The sequence below is a fragment of the Convolutriloba macropyga genome, chromosome 9 (assembly GCF_964194025.1).
Source record: "Convolutriloba macropyga chromosome 9, txConMacr16.3, whole genome shotgun sequence".
Classification (NCBI taxonomy): Eukaryota; Metazoa; Xenacoelomorpha; order Acoela; family Convolutidae; genus Convolutriloba; species Convolutriloba macropyga.
In genome coordinates, this window is record NC_134476.1 from 25,467,572 (window position 1) to 25,492,888 (window position 25,317).

Genomic DNA, 25,317 nt, shown 5'->3' on the forward strand with positions numbered 1-25,317 from the left:
TTTATGCAATTTTTTGTATGGCCAATTTTTCGTCTCACCCATTTGACTTTCGCCTTCAGAAACGGGAGAAAGAGTGAGCGCCCAGATTGCATTAAGTTCTCTTAGAGCTGTTCAGCCCACTAGTCTTCAAGTATGCGATTAACAGAAATTGTTTTGAAGACTTATACTTATGGTGTGAAGGTCGGTTCGTAGAAATTGATCCCACACCCACTCAACCACCGCCCCCACAGCAGTCCACCCAATCCACTTTTGCACAACCGTTGCGGTGCACCCCCGCTGCGCTCACCTTGCGCCCCTTTTTATCTCTCACACTCTACCTCTCTCTCCCTCTCTCTCTCTCTCTCTCTCTCTCTCTCTCTCTCTCTCTCTCTCTCTCTTAACTCTTTTGTTGATGCCGCACTTCAGCTGCTTTTATGTGGCGTGATGTCCTCATCTATTACTCACGCCCCTTCATCAATTAATCTAAAGCTAGCCTCACTAAACAGTGGCTAGCTACTGACGAAGCCAACCGCTCGCCCGTCGTTTGAGAGCAATTCGCCGGAAGTTCGTCGGTTATGTTTAACTTTATTATCGCCTTATCTTTTTCGTGCGGTCACACTTAATGCTGCTAAATTGTAGTTAGTGAAGTTTGCTTTTCGTGTGGCAGATTTGTTGTTTGTCAATCAATTAACTCAATTGGTGTTGAATATTATAGTGCGAATGTGTCCAACCATCTACAACCGCGAGTTTTGCCTACATCTCATGTGAACAGTAATGTGTCACCTCCTTTGGGTGATTTATCAACCCATCAACAACAGCAGCTGAAATTGCAAAAACAACAAAATTGCTTCGTCAATTATGGCTACTGCCATGAAGATGAATATGAGAACACGGCTTCTTACATGAGGTACGTTTTCATAGCCTAGATGTTACAAGGTTGAGGTGTGTAACATTTTCGAATAAGATCTTATGAGGTTTAAAATCTTTTAAATCTTTTTGGTTTGTCCCACAGTTGTAGCCAGAGTTTGCTACCTGCAAAAATATACTCCAAAGTTTATTTCGCTAGTGGTTACTAGTTATCGAAGTTCCCTTTCTATTGAACGTATTTTATTCTTTCTTTTCCGTATTATTTTCACTGCATATCTATGCTCTCTCTCTAAGCTAGCTCAACGGGGTTTTGTGGGTTCAGGTATATGGTTCGCACAATATAACCTAGTAAAATAAAATGAAGTTTCGATCATTTTTTTTGCCTTGCGGTCGATGGATAATAATTTTCTCGCAATAACAGAATTTAGATGGCAAATTAAATTTTGGAAGCTTTGTATGGGGCGTAGGATATGATGCGAAAAATCGATTAGGCATACGGAATTTTTGAGTCTATTAGGCAAAAGTTTTCGACTTTATGGAAATTAGGCGAATACTAATTAAACAAAAAAATACTGAATTCCGATTTCGTTAGGTTTGATCAGCAATCATATTAATACGACAAACAAAAAACAGTGTAAGATTACATGTATCTATAAATATTATAAAAAATATTAATATTAAGTCAGCTAATATTGAAGCTGAAATCAATCCGAGACACACAATAGTAAATGGCGACTGTGGGACCCTTCGGAAAGCAATTAAGAGAAAATTATGTAGTTTTTTGCTTTGATGTGATTTTTCATTGCTAAAAGTTTTCTTTTGTCTTCAAAATCTGACTTTTGGATTAGATTCCAAAGTTTGCAACCGCGATTAAAGATACTATCTTCAAGAAATGAAATTTTATAGTTTAGGTTGCAAAAGAAGGTTCCGTTCTTCTGATTCACCTGTTGGTTCATAGCGTGATAGCTGTTTTCTATATATGCGGGTAATCTATTATTTAGAAGTTTCCTAAAAAGGGACTTTTATTTGTTATCTAGGAAGAGTCTGATTGGAACGATGTTATACTTAATCTTTAGATCAAAGGAATGATCGTATTTTTGTCTATAGAATGTGGCCTTAACTACCACGAGAAGTTGTTTTTCAAGAGTTGTTAATAGTTTTTAAAAAATTCAGTTTAGAAGAACTGCAGAATAGTGCAGGTGGCTGATTACTAGAGCTTTGAGTAAAAGGAGTTTTGTGTTATCAGGAAAAGTGGTTGTAATTGAATGCATAGTTTTCATACCACAGGTTATTTTTCTCAAAATATCTTTTATCTCATCTTCATAAAATAGAATTTGGTCTAGATAAACTCCAATGTACTTGACTGAATGTTTGGCACTTGACTTTTATGAGACCCTATTTGTTAAATCCCCCCTTTAGGTTCTTTTATTAGATGTGTTTTGCAGATGTGTTGTTACTGATAACGAGTTACATTCGTTCAAGAAATTTAAAGTAACTTATTTGCCTTTGCTAGGCTCGTACAATAAAGTATCATCTGCTTACTGCACTAGTAGGCAGTTTTAGGAGATTGTTTTATTTAGATCATTGATATAGATGTTAAAATGTAGATGATCTAGAATAGTATCTTGTAGAACTCCGTTGTAAAGGTTGATGCAATCAGATTCCGTGTTTTCTTCTACTGTTTTCTGTAGGCGATCTGTGAGAAAATTCAATATAAGTTGGCGGGAGCCTTCTCCGAATCCTTGGAGTTTCACCTCTTCGATTAAATTTTTTGAGGCGAACGCCTTGAGAGATCTAAAAGGGAGGTTTTTACGAAATGATTATTGTCCATCAGGTATCCAAAATTTTCTCTGCGTTGTTGATAGAAAGAAATGGTTCTTAATGCAATGACACCTGAAATATTTTCAGCTCAATGCTTTTTTGATACTTTTTCCTATTTTTTAAAAAAAATTTTCTGTTCGTTTGGTTCCTATTGGTCAATTTGTTTTTTGGTTAGGTCAGGAGTTCATTTGTCCTTCATTCAATTTTTAGATTGTTGTTTAGGAATTGTCCTGGTAATGTTTTTTATATTAGTTTCACTTTTTTAAAAAAGTTTGACACAAGTCAGATTTTCAAAGAAACGGGTTGTAGTCGGTTGATTAAGTCAAAGTGCGTTAGGTTTTCATTAGGGCGAATTTGATTTATATTAGTATTGAGATATATAGACTTCAGTTTAGAAGCTCATTTTCATAGAAATATCTAATCTACCTAACACTGCACACCAAATTAGCACATTTTTTAATTCCTAAAAAATGGGATGTCACAGTATATCTTCTATTCTCTTCGCTTTCTGTTTTAATCCCAATCGCGTCTATTCGCTGAAAGTTCCTGCTATATTTACAATTCATTCAGCACGGTTGGGTAAATTTAGGTACTGTTTTAACGCTTATTTCAGGCTAAATGTTCATATTTGTTTCTTGTGCTATTCTAGTACACTGAGATTTTCTTTACGTGCTATCTTTTAGAACTTTCGTTATTGCACGGTTTTTTAAATGCAGCCCACAGTAGTAGGGAGCTCGAATACTTAAGTTTTAAGTAGTTTTAAAATAGCTTGCTTGTTTTAAGTATCTAAACTTCAAAACTTGTGATTGATCAAATTTAGTTTTAAAGGTAATTGTGCCATTAAATTGGAGGAAACTGACAAACGTAACAAAGTTGTTCAAAATTGACCGAAATAACGCCAGCTACTCTGTTATGTCAACAACTTCTCTCCCATGTGTCTTTCCCACTGTGTTACGCCGGTTGCACTTTGTTTAAGTTGGCAAACTTGTCAAAATAGAAAAGGGAGAAATGGAAATGAGAGGACGCAGCCACAGGCTTAATAAGTACCACTAAAGTTTGTTGCGTTTGAAACTAACGCAGAGAAGTACTTCAGTATAGATTCCATTTATTGAGCAATATTTGCACTGTTAGCAAACTTGCGCTCCATGTAAAATATGTTGCCTCTTTTTGTGTATGTGTGTAGCAACATAAATAGTTATTAAAATAGTAGCGTTATAACCAGGGTATTCCCACTTAGAATTTGAATCCCTAAAATTGTTTTGTTATCTGAGTTCCATCATTTTGAGTCATTTGATTTATCTTACAATTCTGTCAACAGCAATCTTGAAATCTTTCAGCTCGCCGCTTCTTCAGCACTCAGTTGCTCGGTTAAAGTGAGTTTATAAACTGATTAGTTAGTACCGAATGGCAATTATTATTACTGGGTGATCGGTTTGTTTGATGTCAGTCATTTTCATTCTCTCTGTTGTTGTGGTTATCATGATTAGTTTGTAACCCTAGAACGTTCTTTAACATTAAACACTTGTTTATACTGAGATTGTGTTCGATCATTCATGTATATTTCTGTAATGAATGAAATTGTCAGAGACAACTGTTGATTATATGATAAGAAGCGGAAGAGTTTTGCTTTCTAGGTAAAACATCGAAGTGTACGGCTCACTTCATACGATTCACGAATTTGATCCGTAGAGACAATACAATGGTACCATATTGTGCAAATACTATAGATGATATTATATTAGGGGGGAGGGGGGGGGGGGGTTGCTATTTTGAGATGTCTACTTTGAGATGAAAGATACTAATTTAACATAGTTGGTGGTATAGATTATTTGATAACCACTTTGACGAACTGAAGTCGGGAACTAGAAAGTACTAGAATATATCTATCATGGCTTATGAAACTGTGTCCATTTTCACTTGATCTGTTTCGTCATTGTGGGATCAATGCTCGGTACATAATATTAACTGATATATTTGATAAAATTAGATTTCTCATTAATCTGAAATTATTGAGTTCATTGAGCTCTTCTGCATGCAAACAGCATGATCTAATTTGTTTCTATAATTAGACAGTTATTATTTCGTTGATTTCTGTTACAGGTACTTGCTTTCTATTCTATGTTTGGACTGTTTTTGAGTACTCTCATTAAATCAAAAGTTGGTTTCAATTTTTGCCCTTTAATCAAAATGAGCATCCAGAACTTTTCTAATTTTGGTCTTGTTTTGAAACCGACCCGTGTGTATGTACTCTTACATTGTTTGTAGTAAATTTCCAAATTTAGTGCCAAAGCGATTTGATTGGTTTTCCCTATTATTATTCAGTTAACAGTTACATGGATTGGCTTTTAGACCGCGGGCTAACACAGCTCCTTCTAGACGTCGTCCGCTAGTGAACGGAAACTACCTCGATATGTCCTCCCCTGTGGGACAACATGATGCGTTACCAGGCAACAACCACACCCCTCCCCCACCGCCCATTCTAACTCCGCCTGTGTCAAACAGAGTTGTAGGAGTTCAGCAGGATGCCTCAACTGCAGCAATTCAGAAACATCTCATGCCCTTGCCAACATCCGGAAGTGGTAGTTTGGACGTGGAAGCGAGCAGTTTGCCAGGATCGCCCAAATTTATTCCGAGAAAAGGCAGCCTACCAGCTAGGTGGGTGATAACATTGCAGCCAAAACTTTTCCATTCTCACGCATTTTGCCAATAAAGGACACCATGTAAGAACTCTTGGTAATTTTTTTTAGTTTTAGTGAGTTTTTAAACAGTAATTATGGTTTGGGTTTCTTCCTGCTCAAAGTTTCTTTATAACGCGATGTATTTATTTTGCAATACTCTTGTTTTTTCCAATTCAAAGGATTTGAATTGTATTGTGGCTCTGGTTTTCGATACCCGAAAAAGAGTACTGATGGCGCGTTTGTTTGGAGATCGATAAATTGGAGTGTATTTGGGTTAGGAAATGCCACACGAAAAAAAAAGCGTTTAGGTCAAGCTGATGAACAAAAGTGAAGAGAGGAGAAAAATCTCTGTCCAAAAGCGAGAAAATTAAGTGCCAAAAAATTGTGTCAAGCGAGGAAATACTCTCGTTGACGTGCGGCATTTAAAGTAGTTTCATAGTTTGAACGCAATTGTTCTTTTCGAAGTTGTTTTTATTAGGCTTGGTTACAAATTTTAACAAGGAGGCTCGGTAATGTGCGTTTCACAATGTTCTGACAGCCTTCAACCATGCATCTGACTCAATTGTCCACCAAATGAAAAAGAGATAGAAAACTTTCAAAAGTTAACTAATTGTTCGAAAATAATAGGTGTATCCAAAAAAAATCACTTTAAGCTCTAACTACTATTCAAATGAAACGATACTTGGTAGGGAGACCATGATACCTGCATTAAGGAGAATAAGAGACAACACAAACAACAAAGTCATATAAAAGAACAAGCATTACTTACGACCAAAAATATCTCAATTTTTTCTGAAAAACCTAATGAAAGTCCAAATAGTTTTAGATAAAAAGTAAACTAAACCAATTGACCTGCTTTTCATCAGAGCAGACATGGGATATGTTTTATTTGAGAAGAATTAACAAGGACCCAGAAAAAGGGAAAATTAGAAAATACGTTCACTTTGAAAACAAATAATTTCCAAGTCATGAAAGCAATAAGCTATTAATGGCTATCAATTAGCTATTATTGTCATACGAATACAAAAAGAACAAGTACAGGTAAAAACCAAAATTATCTACCAGACTTAATTATCTACCAAATTAGGAGGAGATGAAAAACTCTAGCTCAAGAAGAAGAATTAATTTCTCTCGAGTTATGTATTTACAGTGATATATATCAGCTAGAACACAGAGAGGGGACAGATAACGGAGCACTGATGCTCACTAGATTCTGCCCATGGATACATTAAGCAACAAAAATAGCTACTTAGCAAGTAGAAGAACAACATCAAACAACACAGACATTTAGCAAAATTTTTATTGAATGAGATCATAATTTGGAAAATAGAGATGGAAACACCACGAAAAGCCACCAACAGTTGGATCTATAAGGCCCCGAATGTTGACGCTTTGATACAAACTTACACAAAACTATTTTTAACTAGTAAAAACTATAGTTACAATATTTCAAAATTTCCAAGTCCGAAAAAATTTAGGCACTTCTGTTAATTTAGGCCCTATCACACTTCCACATTCCTTTATCAATGGCTGCTGACATCATCAAGACCACAGGAGCACTTGCTTTTATTTAAATCAGTTGCCTAGAGAACTTCGAGTTCATACTCCTCCAATAATTAATCCAGATTATTCACGAATTGAGGTTTGTTATTTCTAGGGGGTTGTATACTATCAAGACCAAAGTAGACCGGATAGAAATACTTCAAATACTTCTAATTAATAAGTTTGTCACAAGTATTAGTCTTAAACAGCATCAGATAAAATCTAAACTAAACAAAACTAACTGAAACAGATAATTTGACCCGAATGTCCATTTATCAAAAATAAATGAAGAATGTTGGATACTATTCGAGATTTAATGTCGAAAAACAGTCTTGTATCAATTGAACTTTGGGTGTATTTGAGTCAGGAATTCCACACAAAAAAATGTGTTTAGGTCAATCTGATGAACAAAAGTAATGAGAGGAGAAAAATCTTTACTGAGCAAAAGCGGGAAAGTAAAGTGCAAAACAAATCTGCCAAGCGAGAGAATATTCGGGTTGACGAGCGGTCTTGAAAGTAGTTTTAAGTTCTGCAAAATCAAAATAGGGCTCAATAAACTTCTTGATGTAAAGCCGCAGATTAACCATCCATTTTATTTATTGGCTTAATGTTTGTCTGATAATACCGGAGCAAAAATTTCCTAGAAACAAAATGTCTCAACTTGCAATTGCACATTGTCGTAACTTCTTAACTTCGTAACTTTTTAAACTTTTTACTTACCGTAGCAATATGATCCATAAACCTTAACCTAGTATCCAACAACACGCGTAAATAATTGATAGAAGAAGGTTTGGTTGCTAAAGCACCAAACCTGATCACCTTAGCGGAACCGGTACTGGAAGTTCTAGCAAAATTAACAAAAACAATTTTCATATCATTAAGTGTTAATTTGTTGTTTACTTAGCCATTCGCTTACGCTCTTCAGATCACTTGCGAGGAAAGATAAATCACAGGCTGCCCCACTTATATTTGTGTCATCAGCCATAAAGAATACCTCACCGGCTTAACAACATTGGGGTAAATCGTTGATGGAAATGAGAAATAGAAGAGGCCATTAAATTGAACCCTCGTGTGCAACACAAGAAACCCATTTGGATTTGGAACGGACCCCAATTTTTTTGACACACTGTTGTTGAATCGACAGATAGCTTGCCATCCATTTCAAACAAGGACCACCTAAACCGTATTTAGCAAACCTACTCAGAATTTTATGATCGATGTTATCGAATGCCTTTTTAAGATCAAGGAAAACTGTAAAAGACTCTTTTTTATGATTTGCAAACCTAATTTTTTCGTCAAAAAGCAGCAATAGCATCAATAGTGTTATGCTCCCTACGAAAATCAAACTGGTTGATATGAATGAATTCAAATAACTGTAAATCCTTTTGTGAATAATTTTGATTATTTTACTCCATATGATGAGCAACGACATTGGACGGCAGTTCGAGCAATCAGATCTATCGACAGATTCGGGAACAGAAATTACTTTTGACATTGATAAAGCTAGAATCGACGACTTCATAACTTCTGTTAATATAGGCACTATTACACTTCTACATTCCTTTATCAATGGCTGCTGAAATCATCAAGACCACAGGAGCACTTGCTTTTCTTTGAATCAGTTGCCTGGAGAACTTTGAGTTCATTTGGGGGATAGAACCACACACAGCGGCCACATTCAATGAATTGTGGTAAATGAGAGGGTTGCGGGAGTTTTGCTTGAGTCTGGTCACCGGTTTTGGCGAAGAATTCATTTAATACATCCGCCACAACGTGCGGATTGTAGCTTTCAAATTCGCCTACCTTAACTGTCCCAATTTTTCCTTAGTCCTGTGTGCTTAGCTTTCAGCTCATTTAAAAGTTTAATTGTCTGTCTTGAGTCATCAATCCTTTTTTCTAACTTTATAAAATAAAAACGTTTCTTAGCTACTTTAATCTCTTTTTTCTCTTTTGAATTTTTGTAGATTCCCCTCAGCTTTTGCCAGGTGTTTTGAGCTTGATTGCACTTTGCTAACAGTTTAATTATTCAATTTGATAACCATGGAGGCTTTTTCGATTTGTTTTCACTTGTTTTAAGAGGTTTCAATGGTGCGTATTTACTTAATACCTCGAGGAACAGATTTTGAAATTCATTGAACATGCAGTTGACATCATTGTCAAATTCCAGGGTATCTAATTTTAATTCCAAATCAGCAAAACTTTGTATTTTTAACTCGTCCTGGAGAAACGCTTTCTCTAGTGAACCCGTTTAAATCATGAGACTGGTCAGTCTCAACGTACACGGTGAGAACAATTGGTTACTGATCAGAAAAAACAGTGACTTGTACAAGTTAGCCAGCTATGATGGAAGTCGCTTTTAACCAGATAATGGTCCAACAATGATTCATTTCCATTTGAAAAATGCGTTCAATCAGACTTACCTGGATCAAATCCTAGAATATTCTGGTTGACGAGCGGTCTTGAAAGTAGTTTTAAGTTCTGCAAAATGAAAATAGGGCTCAATAAACTTCTTATTTATAACTTCATTTATAACTTCTGTCAATTTAGGCACTATCACTTCTACATTCCTTTATCAATGGCTGCTGACATCATCAAGACCAATGGAGCACTTGCTTTTATTTGAATCAGTTGCCTGAAGAACTTCGAGTTCATTTGGGGATAAACCAAACACAGCGGTCACATTCAATGAATTGTGGTAAATGAGAGGGTTGCGGGAGCTTTGCTTGAGTCTGCTCACTGGTTGTGGCGAAGAACTCATTTCATACATCCGCCACAACGTGCGGATTGTAGCTTTCAACTTCGCCTACCTTAACTGTTCCAATTTTTCCTTAGTCCTAGGTGCTTATCTTTCAGCTCATTTAAAAGTTTAATTGTCTGTCTCGAGTCATCAATCCTTTTTTCGAACTTTATAAAATAAAAACGTTTCTTAGCTACTTAATCTCTTTTTCGACTTTCGCACGAAGGTGTTTGAACTTTTGTAAATTCGCCTCAGTTTTTGCCAGGTTTTTTTGAGCTTGATTGCGCTTTGCTAACAAATTAATTATTCAATTTGATAACCATGGAGGCTTTTTCGATTTGTTTTCACCTGTTTTAAGAGGTATCAATAATGCGTATTTAGTTAATACCTCGAGGAAAAAATTTTGAAACTCATTGAACATGCAGTTCAAATCATTGTCAAATTCCAGGGTATCTAATTTTAATTCCAAATGAGCAGAACTTTTTATTTTTAACTCGTACTGGAGAAACGCTTTATCTCTAGTGAACCCGTTTAAATCATGAGACTGGTCAGTCTCAACGTACACGGTGAGAACACTTGGTTACTGATCAGAAAAACAGTGACGTGTACAAGTTAAGCAGCTATGATGAAAGCCGCATTTAACCAGATAATGGTCCAGCAATGATTCATTTCCGTTTGAAAAATGCGTTCCATCAGATTTACCTAGATCAAATCCATTTGAATTTAAAACATCCAGGTATCTTTCCGTAAGATTGTGGCTTTTTAAAATGTTAATTTTAATGTCTCCACAAATGGTCACGGGAGGAGTTTGAAAACTGCTCCAAAAATTTATCCAGGTTATTCACGAATTGAGGTTTGTTATTTCTAGGGGGTTGTATACTATTAAGACCAAAGTCTTTCCCATTAGTTTCCAATTGAACTAATATGCTTTTGCTAATATTAAATTCCGAAATGTCGACAATTTTTTTTTTACATTTTGCTTACACCGGAGCTTCACACCTCTAGAGGCACGCGTTTTAGATACAACGGAGCAAAAACCCAACAATTTAAACGACGCACAATCATCATCATCTTTTAACCAGGTTTCCGCTAATTATAAAACCGAAGGTGGTGACTCGAGACTGCGTACTAGAACCTCCAGTTCCTGTAAATGTTTACGCAGGGATCTGACATTTGAAGTTAGAAACTTTATGATACTACGAAACTGAATCTTGTTTGAAGGTGCACGAGCTGGCTGCTATTTTTGCAGAAAACAGCTTTCTACATCTACCGGACTGTAGATCACAGCCATGACTCCTTCGAACAACGCATGCACCGATTTAATAGCCCCAGTGTCCTTCCACTTATACAATCTTGTACCTTCTCTGGTCCATGCAGATTCAATCCGAACATCACTTTTATCAGACTCAAAAACTTTGAACGGGGTTGAGTCAAATCTTCGAAAAATTTGATGTTCTTTAAACTTAATATCTCATGAGCTTTTTCTTCTCTTTAAGCATCTCTACCTTCTTGATCCTTCCTGAAAATCTCGCAGTAATTGGTCTTTCTCCTCACCTGCCGGGTAATCGATGGGCAATTGAGATATCCCGTTCGTCAATACTGGCTCCAGTAATCGTTCACAAGTCCGCAACTTTTTTGATATATGTCTCTATGACCCTAGGCGATGACTTGTACATTGTCGCTTGTCCTCGTCTTCTTTTAATCCAAAGATCTTTATATTCCTCGTTTGTTGTAGCTTTCGAGCAGTTCTGCCTCCAATGGGATTTTGAGGTTCATCGTCTCCTAATTTTTTACTTCGAGCATTATCTCACTTATTAGTTCCTCCTTGAGTTCCTTTTTTAAACCCGCCAAAGCTTCTGACACCATTTGTTTTATTGACGGTTGAATTCAGTACTTCACTTCGCAAAATAATTGAGGAATTGCTTTCTTCACTGCATCTGATAGAAATACTTCAAATACTTCTAATTAATAAGTTTGTCACAAGTATTAGTCTTAAACAGCATCAGATAAAATCTAAACTAATTAAAACTAACTGAAACAGATAATTTGACCCGAATGTCCATTTATCAAAAATAAATGAAGAATGTTGGATACTAATCAAGATTTAATGTCGAAAAACAGTCTTGTATCAATTGAACTTTGGGTGTATTTGAGTCAGGAATTCCACACACAAAATGTGTTTAGGCAAATCTGATGAACGAAAGTAATGAGAGGAGAAAAGTTTTCACTGAGCAAAAGCGGGAAAGTAAATTGCAAAACAAATCTGCCAAGCGAGAGAATATTCTGGTTGACGAGCGGTCTTGAAAGTAGTTTTAAGTTCTGCAAAATCAAAATAGGGCTCAATAAACTTCTTGATGTAAAGCCGTAGATTAACCATCCATTTTATTTATTGGCTTAATGTTTGTCCGATAATACCGGAGCAAAAATTTTCTGGAAACAAAATGTCTCAACTTGCTATTCCACATTGTATTCGTAACTTTTTAAACTTTTTACTTACCGTAGCAATATGATCCGTAAACCTTAACCTAGTATCCAACAACACACGTAAATAATTAATAGAAGAAGGTTTGGTTGCTAAAGCACCAAACCTGATCACCTTAGCGGAATCGGTACTGGAAATTCTAGCAAAATTAACAAAAACAATTTTCAAATCTTTAAGTGTTAATTTGTTGTTTACTAGCCATTCGCTTACGATCTTCAGATCACTTGCGAGGAAAGATAAATCACAGGCTGCCCACTTATATTTGTCATCAGCCATGAAGAATACCTCACCGGCTTAACAACATTGGGGTAAATCGTTGATAAAAATGAGAAATAGAAGAGGCCATTAAATTGAACCCTCGTGTGCAACACAAGAAACCCTTTTGGATTTGGAACGGACCCCAATTACTTTGACACACTGTTGTTGAATCGACAGATAGCTTGCCATCCATTTCAAACAAGGACCACCTAAACCGTATTTAGCAAACCTACTCAGAATTTTATGATCGATGTTATCGAATGCCTTTTTAAGATCAAGGAAAACTGTAAAAGACTCTTTTTTATGATTTGCAAACCTAATTTTTTCGTCAATACGTCGAGGAAAAAATTTTGAAACTCATTGAACATGCAGTTCAAATCATTGTCAAATTCCAGGGTATCTAATTTTAATTCCAAATGAGCAGAACTTTTTATTTTTAACTCGTACTGGAGAAACGCTTTATCTCTAGTGAACCCGTTTAAATCATGAGACTGGTCAGTCTCAACGTACACGGTGAGAACACTTGGTTACTGATCAGAAAAACAGTGACGTGTACAAGTTAAGCAGCTATGATGAAAGCCGCATTTAACCAGATAATGGTCCAGCAATGATTCATTTCCGTTTGAAAAATGCGTTCCATCAGATTTACCTAGATCAAATCCATTTGAATTTAAGACATCCAGGTATCTTTCCGTAAGATTGTGGCTTTTTAAAATGTTAATTTTAATGTCTCCACAAATAGTCACGGGAGGAGTTTGAAAACTGCTCCAAAAATTTATCCAGGTTATTCACGAATTGAGGTTTGTTATTTCTAGGGGGTTGTATACTATTAAGACCAAAGTCTTTCCCATTAGTTTCCAATGGAACTAATATGCTTTTGCTAATATTAAATTCCGAAATGTCGACAATTTTTTTTTTACATTTTGCTTATACCGGAGCTTCACACCTCTAGAGGCACGCGTTTTAGATACAACGGAGCAAAAACCCAACAATTTAAACGACGCACAATCATCATCATTTAACCAAATTTCCGCTAATTATAAAACCGAAGGTGGTGACTCGAGACTGCGTTGTAGAACCTCCAGTTCCTGTAAATGTTTACGCAGGGATCTGACATTTGAAGTTAGAAACTTGATGATACTACGAAACTGAATCTTGTTTGAAGGTGCACGAGCTGGCTGCTTTTTTTGCAGAAAACAGCTTTCTACATCTACCGGACTGTAGATCACAGCCATGACTCCTTCGAACAACGCATGCACCGATTTAATAGCCCCAGTGTCCTTCCACTTATACAATCTTGTACCTTCTCTGGTCTATGCAGATTCAATCCGAACATCACTTTTATCAGACTCAAAAACTTTGAACGGGGTTGAGTCAAATCTTCGAAAAATTTGATGTTCTTTAAACTTGATATCTCATAAGCTTTTTCTTCTCTTTAAGCATCTCTACCTTCTTGATCCTTCTTGAAAATCTCGCAATAATTGGTCTTTCTCCTCACCTGCCGGGTAATCGATGGGCAATTGAGATATCCCGTTCGTCAATACTGGCTCCAGTAATTGTTCCCAAGTCCGCAACTTTTTTGATATATATCTCTATGACCCTAGGCGATGACTTGTACATTGTCGCTTGTCCTCGTCTTCTTTTAATCCAAACATCTTGATATTCCTCGTTTGTTGTAGCTTTCGAGCAGTTCTGCCTCCGATGGGATTTTGAGGTTCATCGTCTCCTAATTTTTTACTTCGAGCATTATCTCACTTATCAGTTCCTCCTTGAGTTCCTTTTTTAAACCCGCCAAAGCTTCTGACACCATTTGTTTTATTGAAGGTTGAATTCGGTACTTCACTTCGCAAAATACTTGCGGAATTGCTTTCTTCACTGCATCTGATAGAAATACTTCAAATACTTCAAATAATAAGTTTGTCACAAGTATTAGTCTTAAACAGCATCAGATAAAATCTAAACTAAACAAAACTAACTGAAACAGATAATTTGACCCAAATGTCCATTTATCAAAAATAAATGAAGAATGTTGGATACTAATCAAGATTTAATGTCGAAAAACAGTCTTGTATCAATTGAACTTTGGGTGTATTTGAGTCAGGAATTCCGCACCAAAAAATGTGTTTAGGCCAATCTGATGAACAAAAGTAGTGAGAGGAGAAAAATTTTCACTGAGCAAAAGCGGGAAAGTAAATTGCAAAACAAATCTGCCAAGCGAGAGAATATTCTGGTTGACGAGCGGTCTTGAAAGTAGTTTTAAGTTCTGCAAAATCAAAAGCCCCGAGCAAAAGCAAAGTAAAGTGCAAAAAATTTCTGCCAAGCGAGAGAATATTTTGATTGACGAGCGGTCTTGAAAGTAGTTTTATAGTCTGAGCTGAATTCTTCTATTTGAACTTGTTTTTTTTTTCTCTTTGTTACAAATTTTAACAAGGAGGCTAGGTAATGTGCGTTTGCGCATAATGTTCCGACATCGACCGCTCAACTACATCTTTGAGTTAATTATCTACCAAATAAGGAGGAGATACAAAAATTTGAAAAACTTTAGCTCAAGCCACTATACAAATCAAATTATAACGATTTAGAGGGCCGATGATAGCTATTATAGAGTAAGAGATAAGACAAACAACACAATCAAAGAAAATCAAATAGTCTTACTTCAGACCAAAACTCAATGTCTATCCATTTTCTGTAAGAAACTTTATGGAGAAGTCAAAACAACATCAGATAAAATCTAAACTAAACAAAACTAACTGAAAGAGATAATTTGACCAGAAAGTCCATGTATCAAAAATAAACGAAGAATGTTGGATGCTTATCGAGATTTAATATCGAAAAACAATCTTGTATCAATTGAACTTGCGGTGTATTTGGGTCAGAAAATGCCACACGCAAAAATTCGTTTAGGTCAATCTGATGAACAAAAGTGAAGAGATGAGAAAAATCTTCTCTGAGCAAAAGCGAGAAAATTAAGTGCAATGACAACTTGGCGTCATCTGCAAAACAAAACAGCTGGAACTTTCCGGTACTAATAACATATGATCGTTGTAACTTTGAAAAAGCAGAGGTCCAAGAACACTACCTTGAGGAACGGCACTGGTAATCGTAACTTCATCTGACAATTTTCCATTGACGTTAACACGCTGGTTTCTTCCGGTTAAGTATGAGAACATAAGCTGCAAGAAGTCATTGTGAAGACCGTACTACGATAGCTTTTTAAGCAAGATAGTATGGTCTACATTGTCAAAAGCTTTGGCAAAATCCAAGTCGTTGATAACCTGTTCGACGTTCTTGTCAAAGTTAGTATAATTTTCGTCCGTAAAAACGAGCAGTTGAGTAATTGTTGAGTGTTCTTTTCTGAAACCGTGCTGCCTACTGCTCAATTTATAGTGGAATTTTGAGTAAAGGAAGTCCAAAAGAGTTTTCTCCAATATTAATGATAATCGAGGTAATATGAAATTGGGTCTATAATTCTCAACTTTGTTTTTTGACTCCTTCTTGTGGATTGGGGAACACTTCGATATCGTTGGCCACTTGCGGAGAGATAGTATGTTACTGAAAACTAAATGAACTAGAGGAGCTAGTGCAACAGCGCAGTTCTTGAAAACGAATAGGGGTACACCGTCCGCAACAGCGAAAGTGCTTGGAGGCACGCTTTCAATCAAAATGCTGACCTGTGCCGGCGTCACGAGTAAATCAGACAGCTGGATATCTCGACTCTCAATTTCATTCGGAGCAGAAGTAAGAGATGTTTTTTGTAAACAGAATGAAAAAAGATATTAAAAAGATTAGCTTTCTCTAAATCTGACATAGCAGAACTTTCAAGGTCAGTCATTTTATTTGGCAGTGAATATCGCCAAACCGTTTCTTTTCCTTTCAATGTCAGCGCTGTCAACGACAATATCAATCGTTTGCGCTAATTTCTGAACACACTCCTCATCATTTTTCGAGCTGGATGGCGAAGTTCCCTTATTAACAAAATTGAGTTTTTGCTCGCTTGTTCGTTTTGCTCTTGACGGATCTCCCTTTCAATGCAAGACTGCGCTTTCATCTCTTTCGTCAAGTTATCCAAAAGAACACTGGAATAACTCTTGGCTCTTTTTGCATATGAATAGCGCAGAAACCGCAACTGGACGGTTTAGCGCCGTCGAAATTTTTGGGGACAGAATTTTTTGTGAGAACAGGGCAGGCATCTGTGCTGCAGGAAGTTTATTGTTCAATAAAATTGTCCTTGGATAATTGCGCTCTGGTAGGCATAATTAAAAATCCTAATCCTCTAACCGCTAACCACTGTTAGCAGAAACTCAAAAAAAATAAACAACATAGCCGGCAGATTACCAGCAAATAGCCGCAATAGATTCGTAGATGGGCAGTCTAAAAAAAGGTAAAGAATACAGACCAAAAAAATTCGTCTTTTCATTGAAGGCTGACCTGTTATATTTTGATTAAAAATCTGTATAAGTTATTGCTGCCTCTATTAGCAGATCTCAAATAACCTTCATTTAGAGTGACACACACCCATTTGACCTTATCTCTTTGAATTAAAGTAAATAAAGTCAATTTCAAATTGAGGAAGTGATTTTTGAGAGTGACCAAAAATTTAATCACGCGCATGAACAAAAAACTCGCTCCACTAAGAGCGAAAAATGACGTCACACATGCAATTCAGATGAAATTGCTTGAACGAATGAACGAAAAGTGGCTGTGACGTCATATGGTCGTAACAAAAGTCATGACGACGAAATAAAAAAACCAGGAGAAGGCCAATAATAGCCCCAGCTATCGCTGTGCGGCTATTAAAAATAAATCTCGACTCGATGAAACACTCTTAGCATCAACACTCCAATAGAATTTATATCGGGTGCCTCAAACACTTTATTGTTCGTAGTCGTTAAGGATCCTGATTTCACGTTGAATAATTAAGTCTGTCGCCGGAAACTAAAATCCCCAATAAGCGGGGCTAACCAATCAATTCCCGGCCTCTGGTAGCAAGTAATCACAGTACAGGAGCTAAAACAGGAATAAATAGCCTCCCGGGTTCACGTGGAGACTATTTGATAAGTTTATCACAACAATTAGGCTAATATTCTCAAGAACATCAAACGCTGACAAAACTCCGGATTTCATTTAAAAAAAGTTACAAAAACCATGGAGCCACAAAAAATTTACTCAGAAAATACAATATTTCGTCATTGAACCTCTTTTTAATTAAAGCGTCGATACTAGCTTGCCTGTAATTGGGTTGAAAAATTTAAAAATTGAAAAGTATATACACAAAATACAATCCAAATCTTTTTTAATTGCAAAAATTAACGTTGAGACCAAAACTGGCCTTGTTTTATCGCTGAGTGGTTGTAAATGGAATGCAATTGTTTAAAAATAATAATAGTTTTCTTGGCCAAAAGAAAATCTTAATAAGTGAAAAATGAATGATGCATTTTTATAAACTTTTACTTAAATTAGAAAACGACCGCTAAAATATTAGACCTGATCTGAGTAAACAAAGATTGAGTTTTAGAAGTTTTACCAAAATTGTAGCGAAGACAAATGGTTTAGACAATTCCCGAACTCTTTTATTTTTAAACGTAAAACCAATGACGTTATCATTAAGAATTGTATCGTAATTTTGGCGAAAATTGATCAAAATTGAAGCAAAGTGTACGAAAAATGTTACCTCCATTACTCTCGAAATTTGCGAAATTCAAAAAGATCTCCTTAATTTGAAATTTTCCGCTTGAGAAGCCTTGCAATGATGCCACTCGCAACTATATACGGTGAATATATCGATAGTCGAAACTAGAATGAAAAAAACCAGTTGAGCATATATTTCCTGCCTCAATAAATTGGGTCGGAAAAAATTTATAACAATTAATCGTCTTCTGAGAAGTTACGTTTCAAAGTATTTTGATGACTTTGATATTTTTTAAAATATTTTTGGTCTATATTGATATGTCTCTATTGGTGTATATTCCGAGATCGAAGGGCCTGTGATGTTGGCGCATTTATTAAACAGCAGTATGGACCATCAGACATCAAGAAATAAATTTTTCAGACCAAAAATTTTGGTGAATTTATATAATTTTGGAAAAACAGAACATCAGAGCAAACAAAGGTATTAGAACGTGGTTAGGACAATCTCTAAGCCACGCATGAACCCATGAAACCGAATTGCATCAAATCCACAATTGTGGCTCTTAGCACTTACATGATGCAAAAGTTTTTTTCCATGTTTTTTCTTGTACAGTCAAAATTCTTATTGTATTTTTATTATATTTTTATTTTTATTTATTATTATAGTATTATTATTAAGATCTCATAGATGTCAATTATAAGTCAAAGGCCGTTTTTTATGATTAAAAGGCATTGCAGTTACAATCAGTGCTTGAGGAAATTAAAGTATTTAGCGCAATTACTTGCTATTTACTGGCCAAGATTGTCTCGACTGGATTTTGGCGCCACTATTAAACAGCAGCATGAACCATGAGACATCATGAAATGAATTATCAGAACTAAAAGATTGTGTGGCTATTAGCACTTACATGCTGCAAAAGTTAATTTTTTCATGTTTTTCCTTGTATAGTTAAATTTTTTTAATGTGTTGCAGGTACCACCACTGCATGAGGAACATGAGTATTTAGCGCAATTACTTGCATTTACTTTTTAAATGTTGACTTTAATCAACCAATCAGTAATTAATAATTGTTTTTATAGTCGCTATTTTAAATGTTATTTACTATCAACGAATTGTTTGAAAAGTCTACAAGTCTTTTAATCAGATTCATTTGGAGTTGGCTTTCGTTTTGACCATATTTTGAGTCTTAATGAATTTTGGTCTTTGTGTTAAGTTTTTGCTAGATCGTGAACATTGGCAAAAGTTCTAACCTAGCCGAGCTTTCTTGCAAGAGGTTACGAACAATACTATCATTTGACTGAAGCCTTAGAAACTTGAGTACGAGTTTGACCATAGTTCATCATTTGGGATATTCCTAAGTTCAGTCAACTAACGTTAGGCTTTTTAAACGACCGAGCGACTGATAGTTTCGACGAAAATATTAGTCATTTGGAATTGAAGTGAAGAACCAGGCTGGCGTAGAACTCGAGAACCAGGCTTTGAAGATAGGGTTCCGCTAAGATTCTTGAGCCGCCGGAACACCTCATTGTCTAATCAAATTTTAATTCTAATATAAATTACTAATATTGAGGTTACTTTTATGATCCTTAAAAATAAAGCCTTTTAAGGTCTTTAAATGATTAATTTATAATAAAGACGTGGATGACAAAACATTGATCAAATTGAAACCCGCGATTATAATTGAAGAAGAACATTTTGAAGCATTTGGTTTTTTTGAGTTGGCTTGATAGATTGCATCCGCAACGTCGTCAACTCAAATCTGTATATGCGGCATTGTAATCTACGGTGCTCCAAGTCTCTTTCGCAGCTCTTCCGGCTGTCTGTAGGCTATGTTTTATAGTATTTTTGTTCGGGATAGCCTCAAAAATTCTTTATCTGCTAGGGTTGAACGCACTTGGTTTCCAAACAGATCTCATTTTGAGGCCTATTGTTTTTCGTTTCTAAATGGCCATTTCTTTAACGTGCTGTGTGCATTTAGGTTTTTCCAGCAGACTCAACAGCAGGGCGGTGGAAGTGGTAAACAAGTAAGCAACCAGAGTGCCAAACAGAGGACGCCTCCCTTCTGCTCAGCTTGTGCACAAATTGCTGCCAGTAAGAAGTTCCTTAATAATGATACTTAGAAGAATCTCTTGTAGATTCAAGGGTCAACGTTGTCAACCTCACCTAACTTTTGAGGGATTTGAGATTTTTGAGTAGATATGAGCAAAAGCAGTGTCAGTTGACCAGGCGGCTTTTGAAGAGCGGATAAAAGGGGCTAATTTTGTTCAAAGTGCCTTGCGAAATTGAGTGGGAAACGCAGGTGTTCACATGCGTCTTTCAAAGCAGTTCCTTAAAGTTGTGAGCAAATTCTGCCAGTTTTCTCTGTCAAAGTTGATACTACACTTTTTTTACTCAACTTGTGACGAAATGCTAATTTTGCAAACATTTGTGCTCTGGTGATGTTATAAAAAAGACCTTTCTAGTGCAATGTCTCGTAAACTTACTGATAGCTGCCGAAAAAGAAATTGGCATATTTAACAGCCGTCCTGATCTTCGCAGCTATTATTGCGACCCGATTTTTATTACAATCCAAGAATTGGATTGTATTGATAATTCAAAGAAATCGAATTGCATTCGTGCTCGTCTTTTAAGATCTGTTCAAATATTATACCATGACTTTGAATTTTCAAAATGGTATAAAAAGTAGAGCCCCGTAGGCATTAAATGTCATCAGCGGCCCTCATCTGACTTTGGTAGCCTTTTAAATGCTTAGTACACTGAAGTTGCCGGGACGGCCTAAATTCATGGTGAAAATGTCTGTTTTTGAGCCCAAAATTGTGCAATTTTTCTTGCTTTTAGAGAAAAATTTTTCAAGTTTTCGTTAAATGAGCCTTACTTTGACGTTTGTTACAGTTCATGAACGTCTTGTGCTAGATGAAATCTTTTTGTTGAGTTTTTGAAGTATTTGTATTCAACACAAAAAGTTTTAGTGAATTTTTCAAATTTGTTCGCAAATTTTTTCGTTATTTTTCATTTTTTATGGGCGAATGAAGCACTTTCTGTTTTTACGTCTGTTAGTTGATCGATTTTAAAAGAAAAAAATGTGGTTTTGGGGACTTCAGTTTCAAGAAATTAAGCAACTCATGAGTAATTTGGGTTAATGTTTTCAATTTTTTTTTTAAAATATTGTTGCTTTTGTCTCTGCTAGTCGCTTATATGTGCAGCCAGATTTCTGGTCGCCTGTAATTTAGTTGTTTTTTTCCAGATTTTGGCACGGCATTATTTATTTTAAGAAGTATGTATGAAATGTACAAGTATGCAACAATTTTGTAATGTTCTTCAATTTTTAGGAATTTTGGTGTCAACTGCAAGTTTTCTGAGCTCTAGCCTTCAATGAGACTTCTCTTGAGATTTGTGCTGCGTACAGGCGTAGATTCTACCATTAGATTTTGAGATTTGAAGACATTTATACAAAGAAGATCTAAAGAATTTTCAGTGTTTCGTTGCTTTTTGTGTTTATGATTATTTTGGCTGCCTCAGCTTTCCTCATAAATCTCAAGCAAGTTTTCCTCTTAGGTTTCTTCTCTTCTCGGTGTTTTCTTCTCTTCCTTTTTAATAACAAACCAAGGTTTCCAGTACCTCAATTTCGGACGAATTTGAAAAATTACCGTTTGCTTAAATTTGTGAAGTTATTTTTTCATCCGTGGCTCAGGTTTTTCAATTGGTCTTGTCGAGGATATGGACGAAGGAGTTATTTGTTCAATCTATCGGACTGCAGTCAATGACTTGTGCTGCTATGTTTTTTATGTGATAACACTTTTTTCAATGACTTATAAACCCGCTTTATGTGGGCCAAATGAATAAAGAAATCTATTCTTGTCTTTAAATTTTTATGTCCATCTTTTGTATACGCCGACTTTACAACACGATAAGTATTTTGAAGGTACGCATCAAAATTTTTACAAGCATTGGTAATTTTTGCGAAATTTTTCAGGTCTTGTATTTTTTGCCTATTCTCTATTCTCATGCATTTTTTTCTGGGACCTTAAAGCTAGTCGTTTTGTAGATTTGGTCACAACGAGTTGGCTTTGAAGACATCAATAACAAAAAATTTCGTAATGAATTTTGCAACTTAATTTTTAAGAATTTCTAAAAAATTTTCTGTTGAAGTTGAAAAGCCAGAATTTTTTGGTTTGCTTCCTTTACGATTTTTTTCACTAAACATTGCTTTTGATGACATTAGTAGAAGAAACATTAGTAACTGTTCGGAATGGTTTGTAATTTTTACAGTTTTTGCTGTTTTTCAGTGCTCATAATCTCTCCGGCTCTTCTATAAAGCAAGATTCGTATTGGCAATTCAGGTAATTATGTTTTTTCAATTTGTTTGGAATTATTGGTTTTCGCTACGTTACCAAAAATATCTGGGCCAAAAATATCAAGACCTTAAATGCTAATTTTGTTTTTCACTTAATTCGTCAAACTTTCTTGCCTCTTTCGCTTGTAATTAACAGTAGGCCTGCTGGTCAAGCCAGTGACTTTCAGGTTTCTGTTCAGTAGTATTTTAGGTTTAGTCTCGTTTTTTTTTAAGATCCGATCGCACATTTATTGACATCAATGAGAAGTCATGTTGTAGTAATGATATTGTCCATGTCGAAGAGAACGAAAGAGCGAATAGGTGAGCAGTTTTAAGCCGGACTTTTTCAAGCGAAGTTCATGGTTTTTTTTTAACTTTTATGCTCTGTCTTTATAGAATGTTAGTTGATTTTTGTTTTGCCCGTGTTTGTTGTCCGTATTCATGTTTGTCTGAGTGCTTAATCTCGGTACTTAAGAAATTTTTGTCTAAGTTATTAAGTAATTAAAAGCCGCCCTAATCTTCTCAGCAGGTTATTTTTGCGCTCCTATTTTTGATTAATTTACTTCGTCTTGTCGAGCAAAAATTGTTCCGCTTTACCTCATTTTACCGCTATTTGACTTCTCTATGGTATATTCAATAAGGCTATATTCTTCTTACAAAGTTTATTGTTCGATCATTCTACTCAAAGTCCTTTTAAACAGTAGTTGGTCAGCAACGTAATCTAATAGGAACCGAATCAGTATCGTAAAACAAAATCAAAATTGAAACGGGATAAACCCATAAAGTCCAATTTTAGATGCCAATTACTTGAACTTTGTTCTTATCATTCTTTGTTACCATCTCTAATGCTTATTGGTATTGATAATAGCCCCTGTATCATCTCATTAAGACCCCCTCTTTTATCTCCATCAGGCACCCCCACCACCTGCACCCCAGCCCCTGTCCACCATCCAGCCCGGCGATTTGGACCCCCCTTCTCGTCCAGCTCAAACCCACCCCCATCACTTGACCCCCACTCACTCCGCTCACATGCACCTGAAGCCTCCCTAAGCCTCAGCTGGCTGCTACCGAAACCAGCCGCTCGCCATTCGGTTGAGAGCATTTCGCCCGACGTTAGTTGGTTGTGTTAGTGTTTTTAGTGAATAGGTAATTTTTTAAAATAAGCTTTAGAAGAAGCTGAACAAACTTGCTGGTTTTGTCGTCTTGGTTTTTAGTTTTTTAATGTTTTCTCCCATTGGGTTTTCCACCAGAAAAAAAATTGAATCTACTTAATATTTCCAGTTTTTTATTTCCAGTTTTTAGGTCTGGTCCATTAGTCTTAATACTAATGGATTTTTACCAGCCTATTATAGCAATAAAAATTGACCAAAAAATTTTCTGCTAGTTTGCAGTTATTAGTTAGACACCATTCGTTTCCGGACAGTTACTGTGAATTTTTTGCTTTTTTCTGTTCTTTCAATCCCAACAGGGGTTATGGAAATCAATGGTGGCTGTTTTCCGGCTATCTATCGAGTATGTTTTGGAAGTTTCCTGATCTTGATGGGTTAGGAAAATCTCATATTTTTAAGGTTATGTTTTTGGTCTCTTTTTGCAATTATTCCGAAAAGTTCCAAATCCAAATTTAGTTTCTTAACACTTTAATGTAATTTATTTAACGCTTTCAACAACAGAACTGATATTTTCGAGACATTTTGCTCAGCAAACTAAAGGTAATTTTGTTGCGTCTGAATTTTGTAGGAAAACAACAAATAGTTCATTGCTTTTTGTAGTTATTGTCGGTCAAAAACTGGAGTCTGCATCGTTGTGCAATTTATTTTGCTAAATTATTTGTGGGCCCTCTATTAACAAAAAGTTTTCAAATTGTTGCTTATTCTTTACGAATTGCATTATTGTCAGACAGTTGGTTTTCTCTGAGACAAGCCTTCAGGCGAAAAAAGCCGTCGGTTGTCTTTTCTTTTTTTAGTTTTCTCCCTAGTGGGAACATAGCTATGGAGTAGTGACCAACGAATGCTGATTATTCAATTGAGCTATTTTCAAGACGGTTACTTTTGTCTAAATTGTTTTTGTTTTAATTTTTTTTTCAGGTGTGTTAATTATCAACGCTTAACTATGTTTTTGACATAGGCCATTTATCTCAATACCTTTAATGTGCTTCTCTTTGTAAAGACTTAGTCTGCGCCCTCTGTTCTCTTGTCCACGTTACAATATATTTTGAAAGTTGAGAAAAAAATTAGTTATCTTGATAACTATGCTTTGATAACACCGATATTTTTAGGAGCGAGCACATTCCTGTTATATTTCCTATCCTTTGTGACGCCTCTGTAAGCAAAAGCAGAATCAATTTTTGAGCTACATCTGACCTGAAGTTTTATACTAGCATAATAGCAGCTTAGTAACCGCCCGCATCTTCTCAGCAGGCTATTATAGCCGGCCTATTTTTTTTACAATTTGAAGACTTTGAATTGTATTGCGGCGCTGTCTTTTAGGAGAATTGAAGAAGTGATTTTTAAATAATCATTTTGTGGAGCGAATTTTGATTTGAAGCAGATAATGAATCGCGTCAAAGTTTTTGAGAGTGGTTCTAATGTTAGGCAAAATTGCGAGTGAAAAGAAAGAGTGGTTTTTGTTCATACCGCTGTTCTTTGTTTTTTCAGGCTGTTTTGTGCTTATTTTTAGGTAGTGATGTGAATATGCTATTTAAGCCTGATCAGATTTTGCGAATCGTTTGCTTTAGTTGGTACCAGTCCATCGAAAAAGTAGTTTTCTTGACAGAGAATCGTTTCCGAAATCTATCTGGCTGTTTCCTCTCTATAAGTGAATGACTAAAAAACCGAAGTTTAGGTAGTTATTTGTTTGAAAAACATTTTGGTGCACGTGTTCGAAGAGCAGAGAAATTAATGTGTATTTTGTTCATACTTTTTCGAAACAGAGAGGGAAATGTAGGTATGGCAAATTTTTCGCTAAATTAGCTATTTTTTTGTTGATGCGCGG

The 25,317-nt window shown here is 35.8% G+C and overlaps 1 protein-coding gene across 2 annotated transcripts in view; it reads left to right on the forward strand.

Annotated features, from left to right (window-relative positions):
• The window catches only part of LOC142345683 (uncharacterized), a 60,698-nt gene that overhangs the window by 7,661 nt on the left and 27,720 nt on the right, over positions 1 to 25,317 (forward strand). Inside the window, exons 3-6 of one of the 2 annotated variants that reach the window (XM_075397909.1) lie at positions 695 to 886; positions 4,005 to 4,040; positions 5,017 to 5,322; positions 19,972 to 20,084. In XM_075397909.1, coding sequence (XP_075254024.1) covers positions 695 to 886; positions 4,005 to 4,040; positions 5,017 to 5,322; positions 19,972 to 20,084 — 647 coding nt within the window. The remainder of the gene's footprint in view (positions 1 to 694; positions 887 to 4,004; positions 4,041 to 5,016; positions 5,323 to 19,971; positions 20,085 to 25,317) is intronic. The other variant, XM_075397910.1, reaches the window with a different exon arrangement.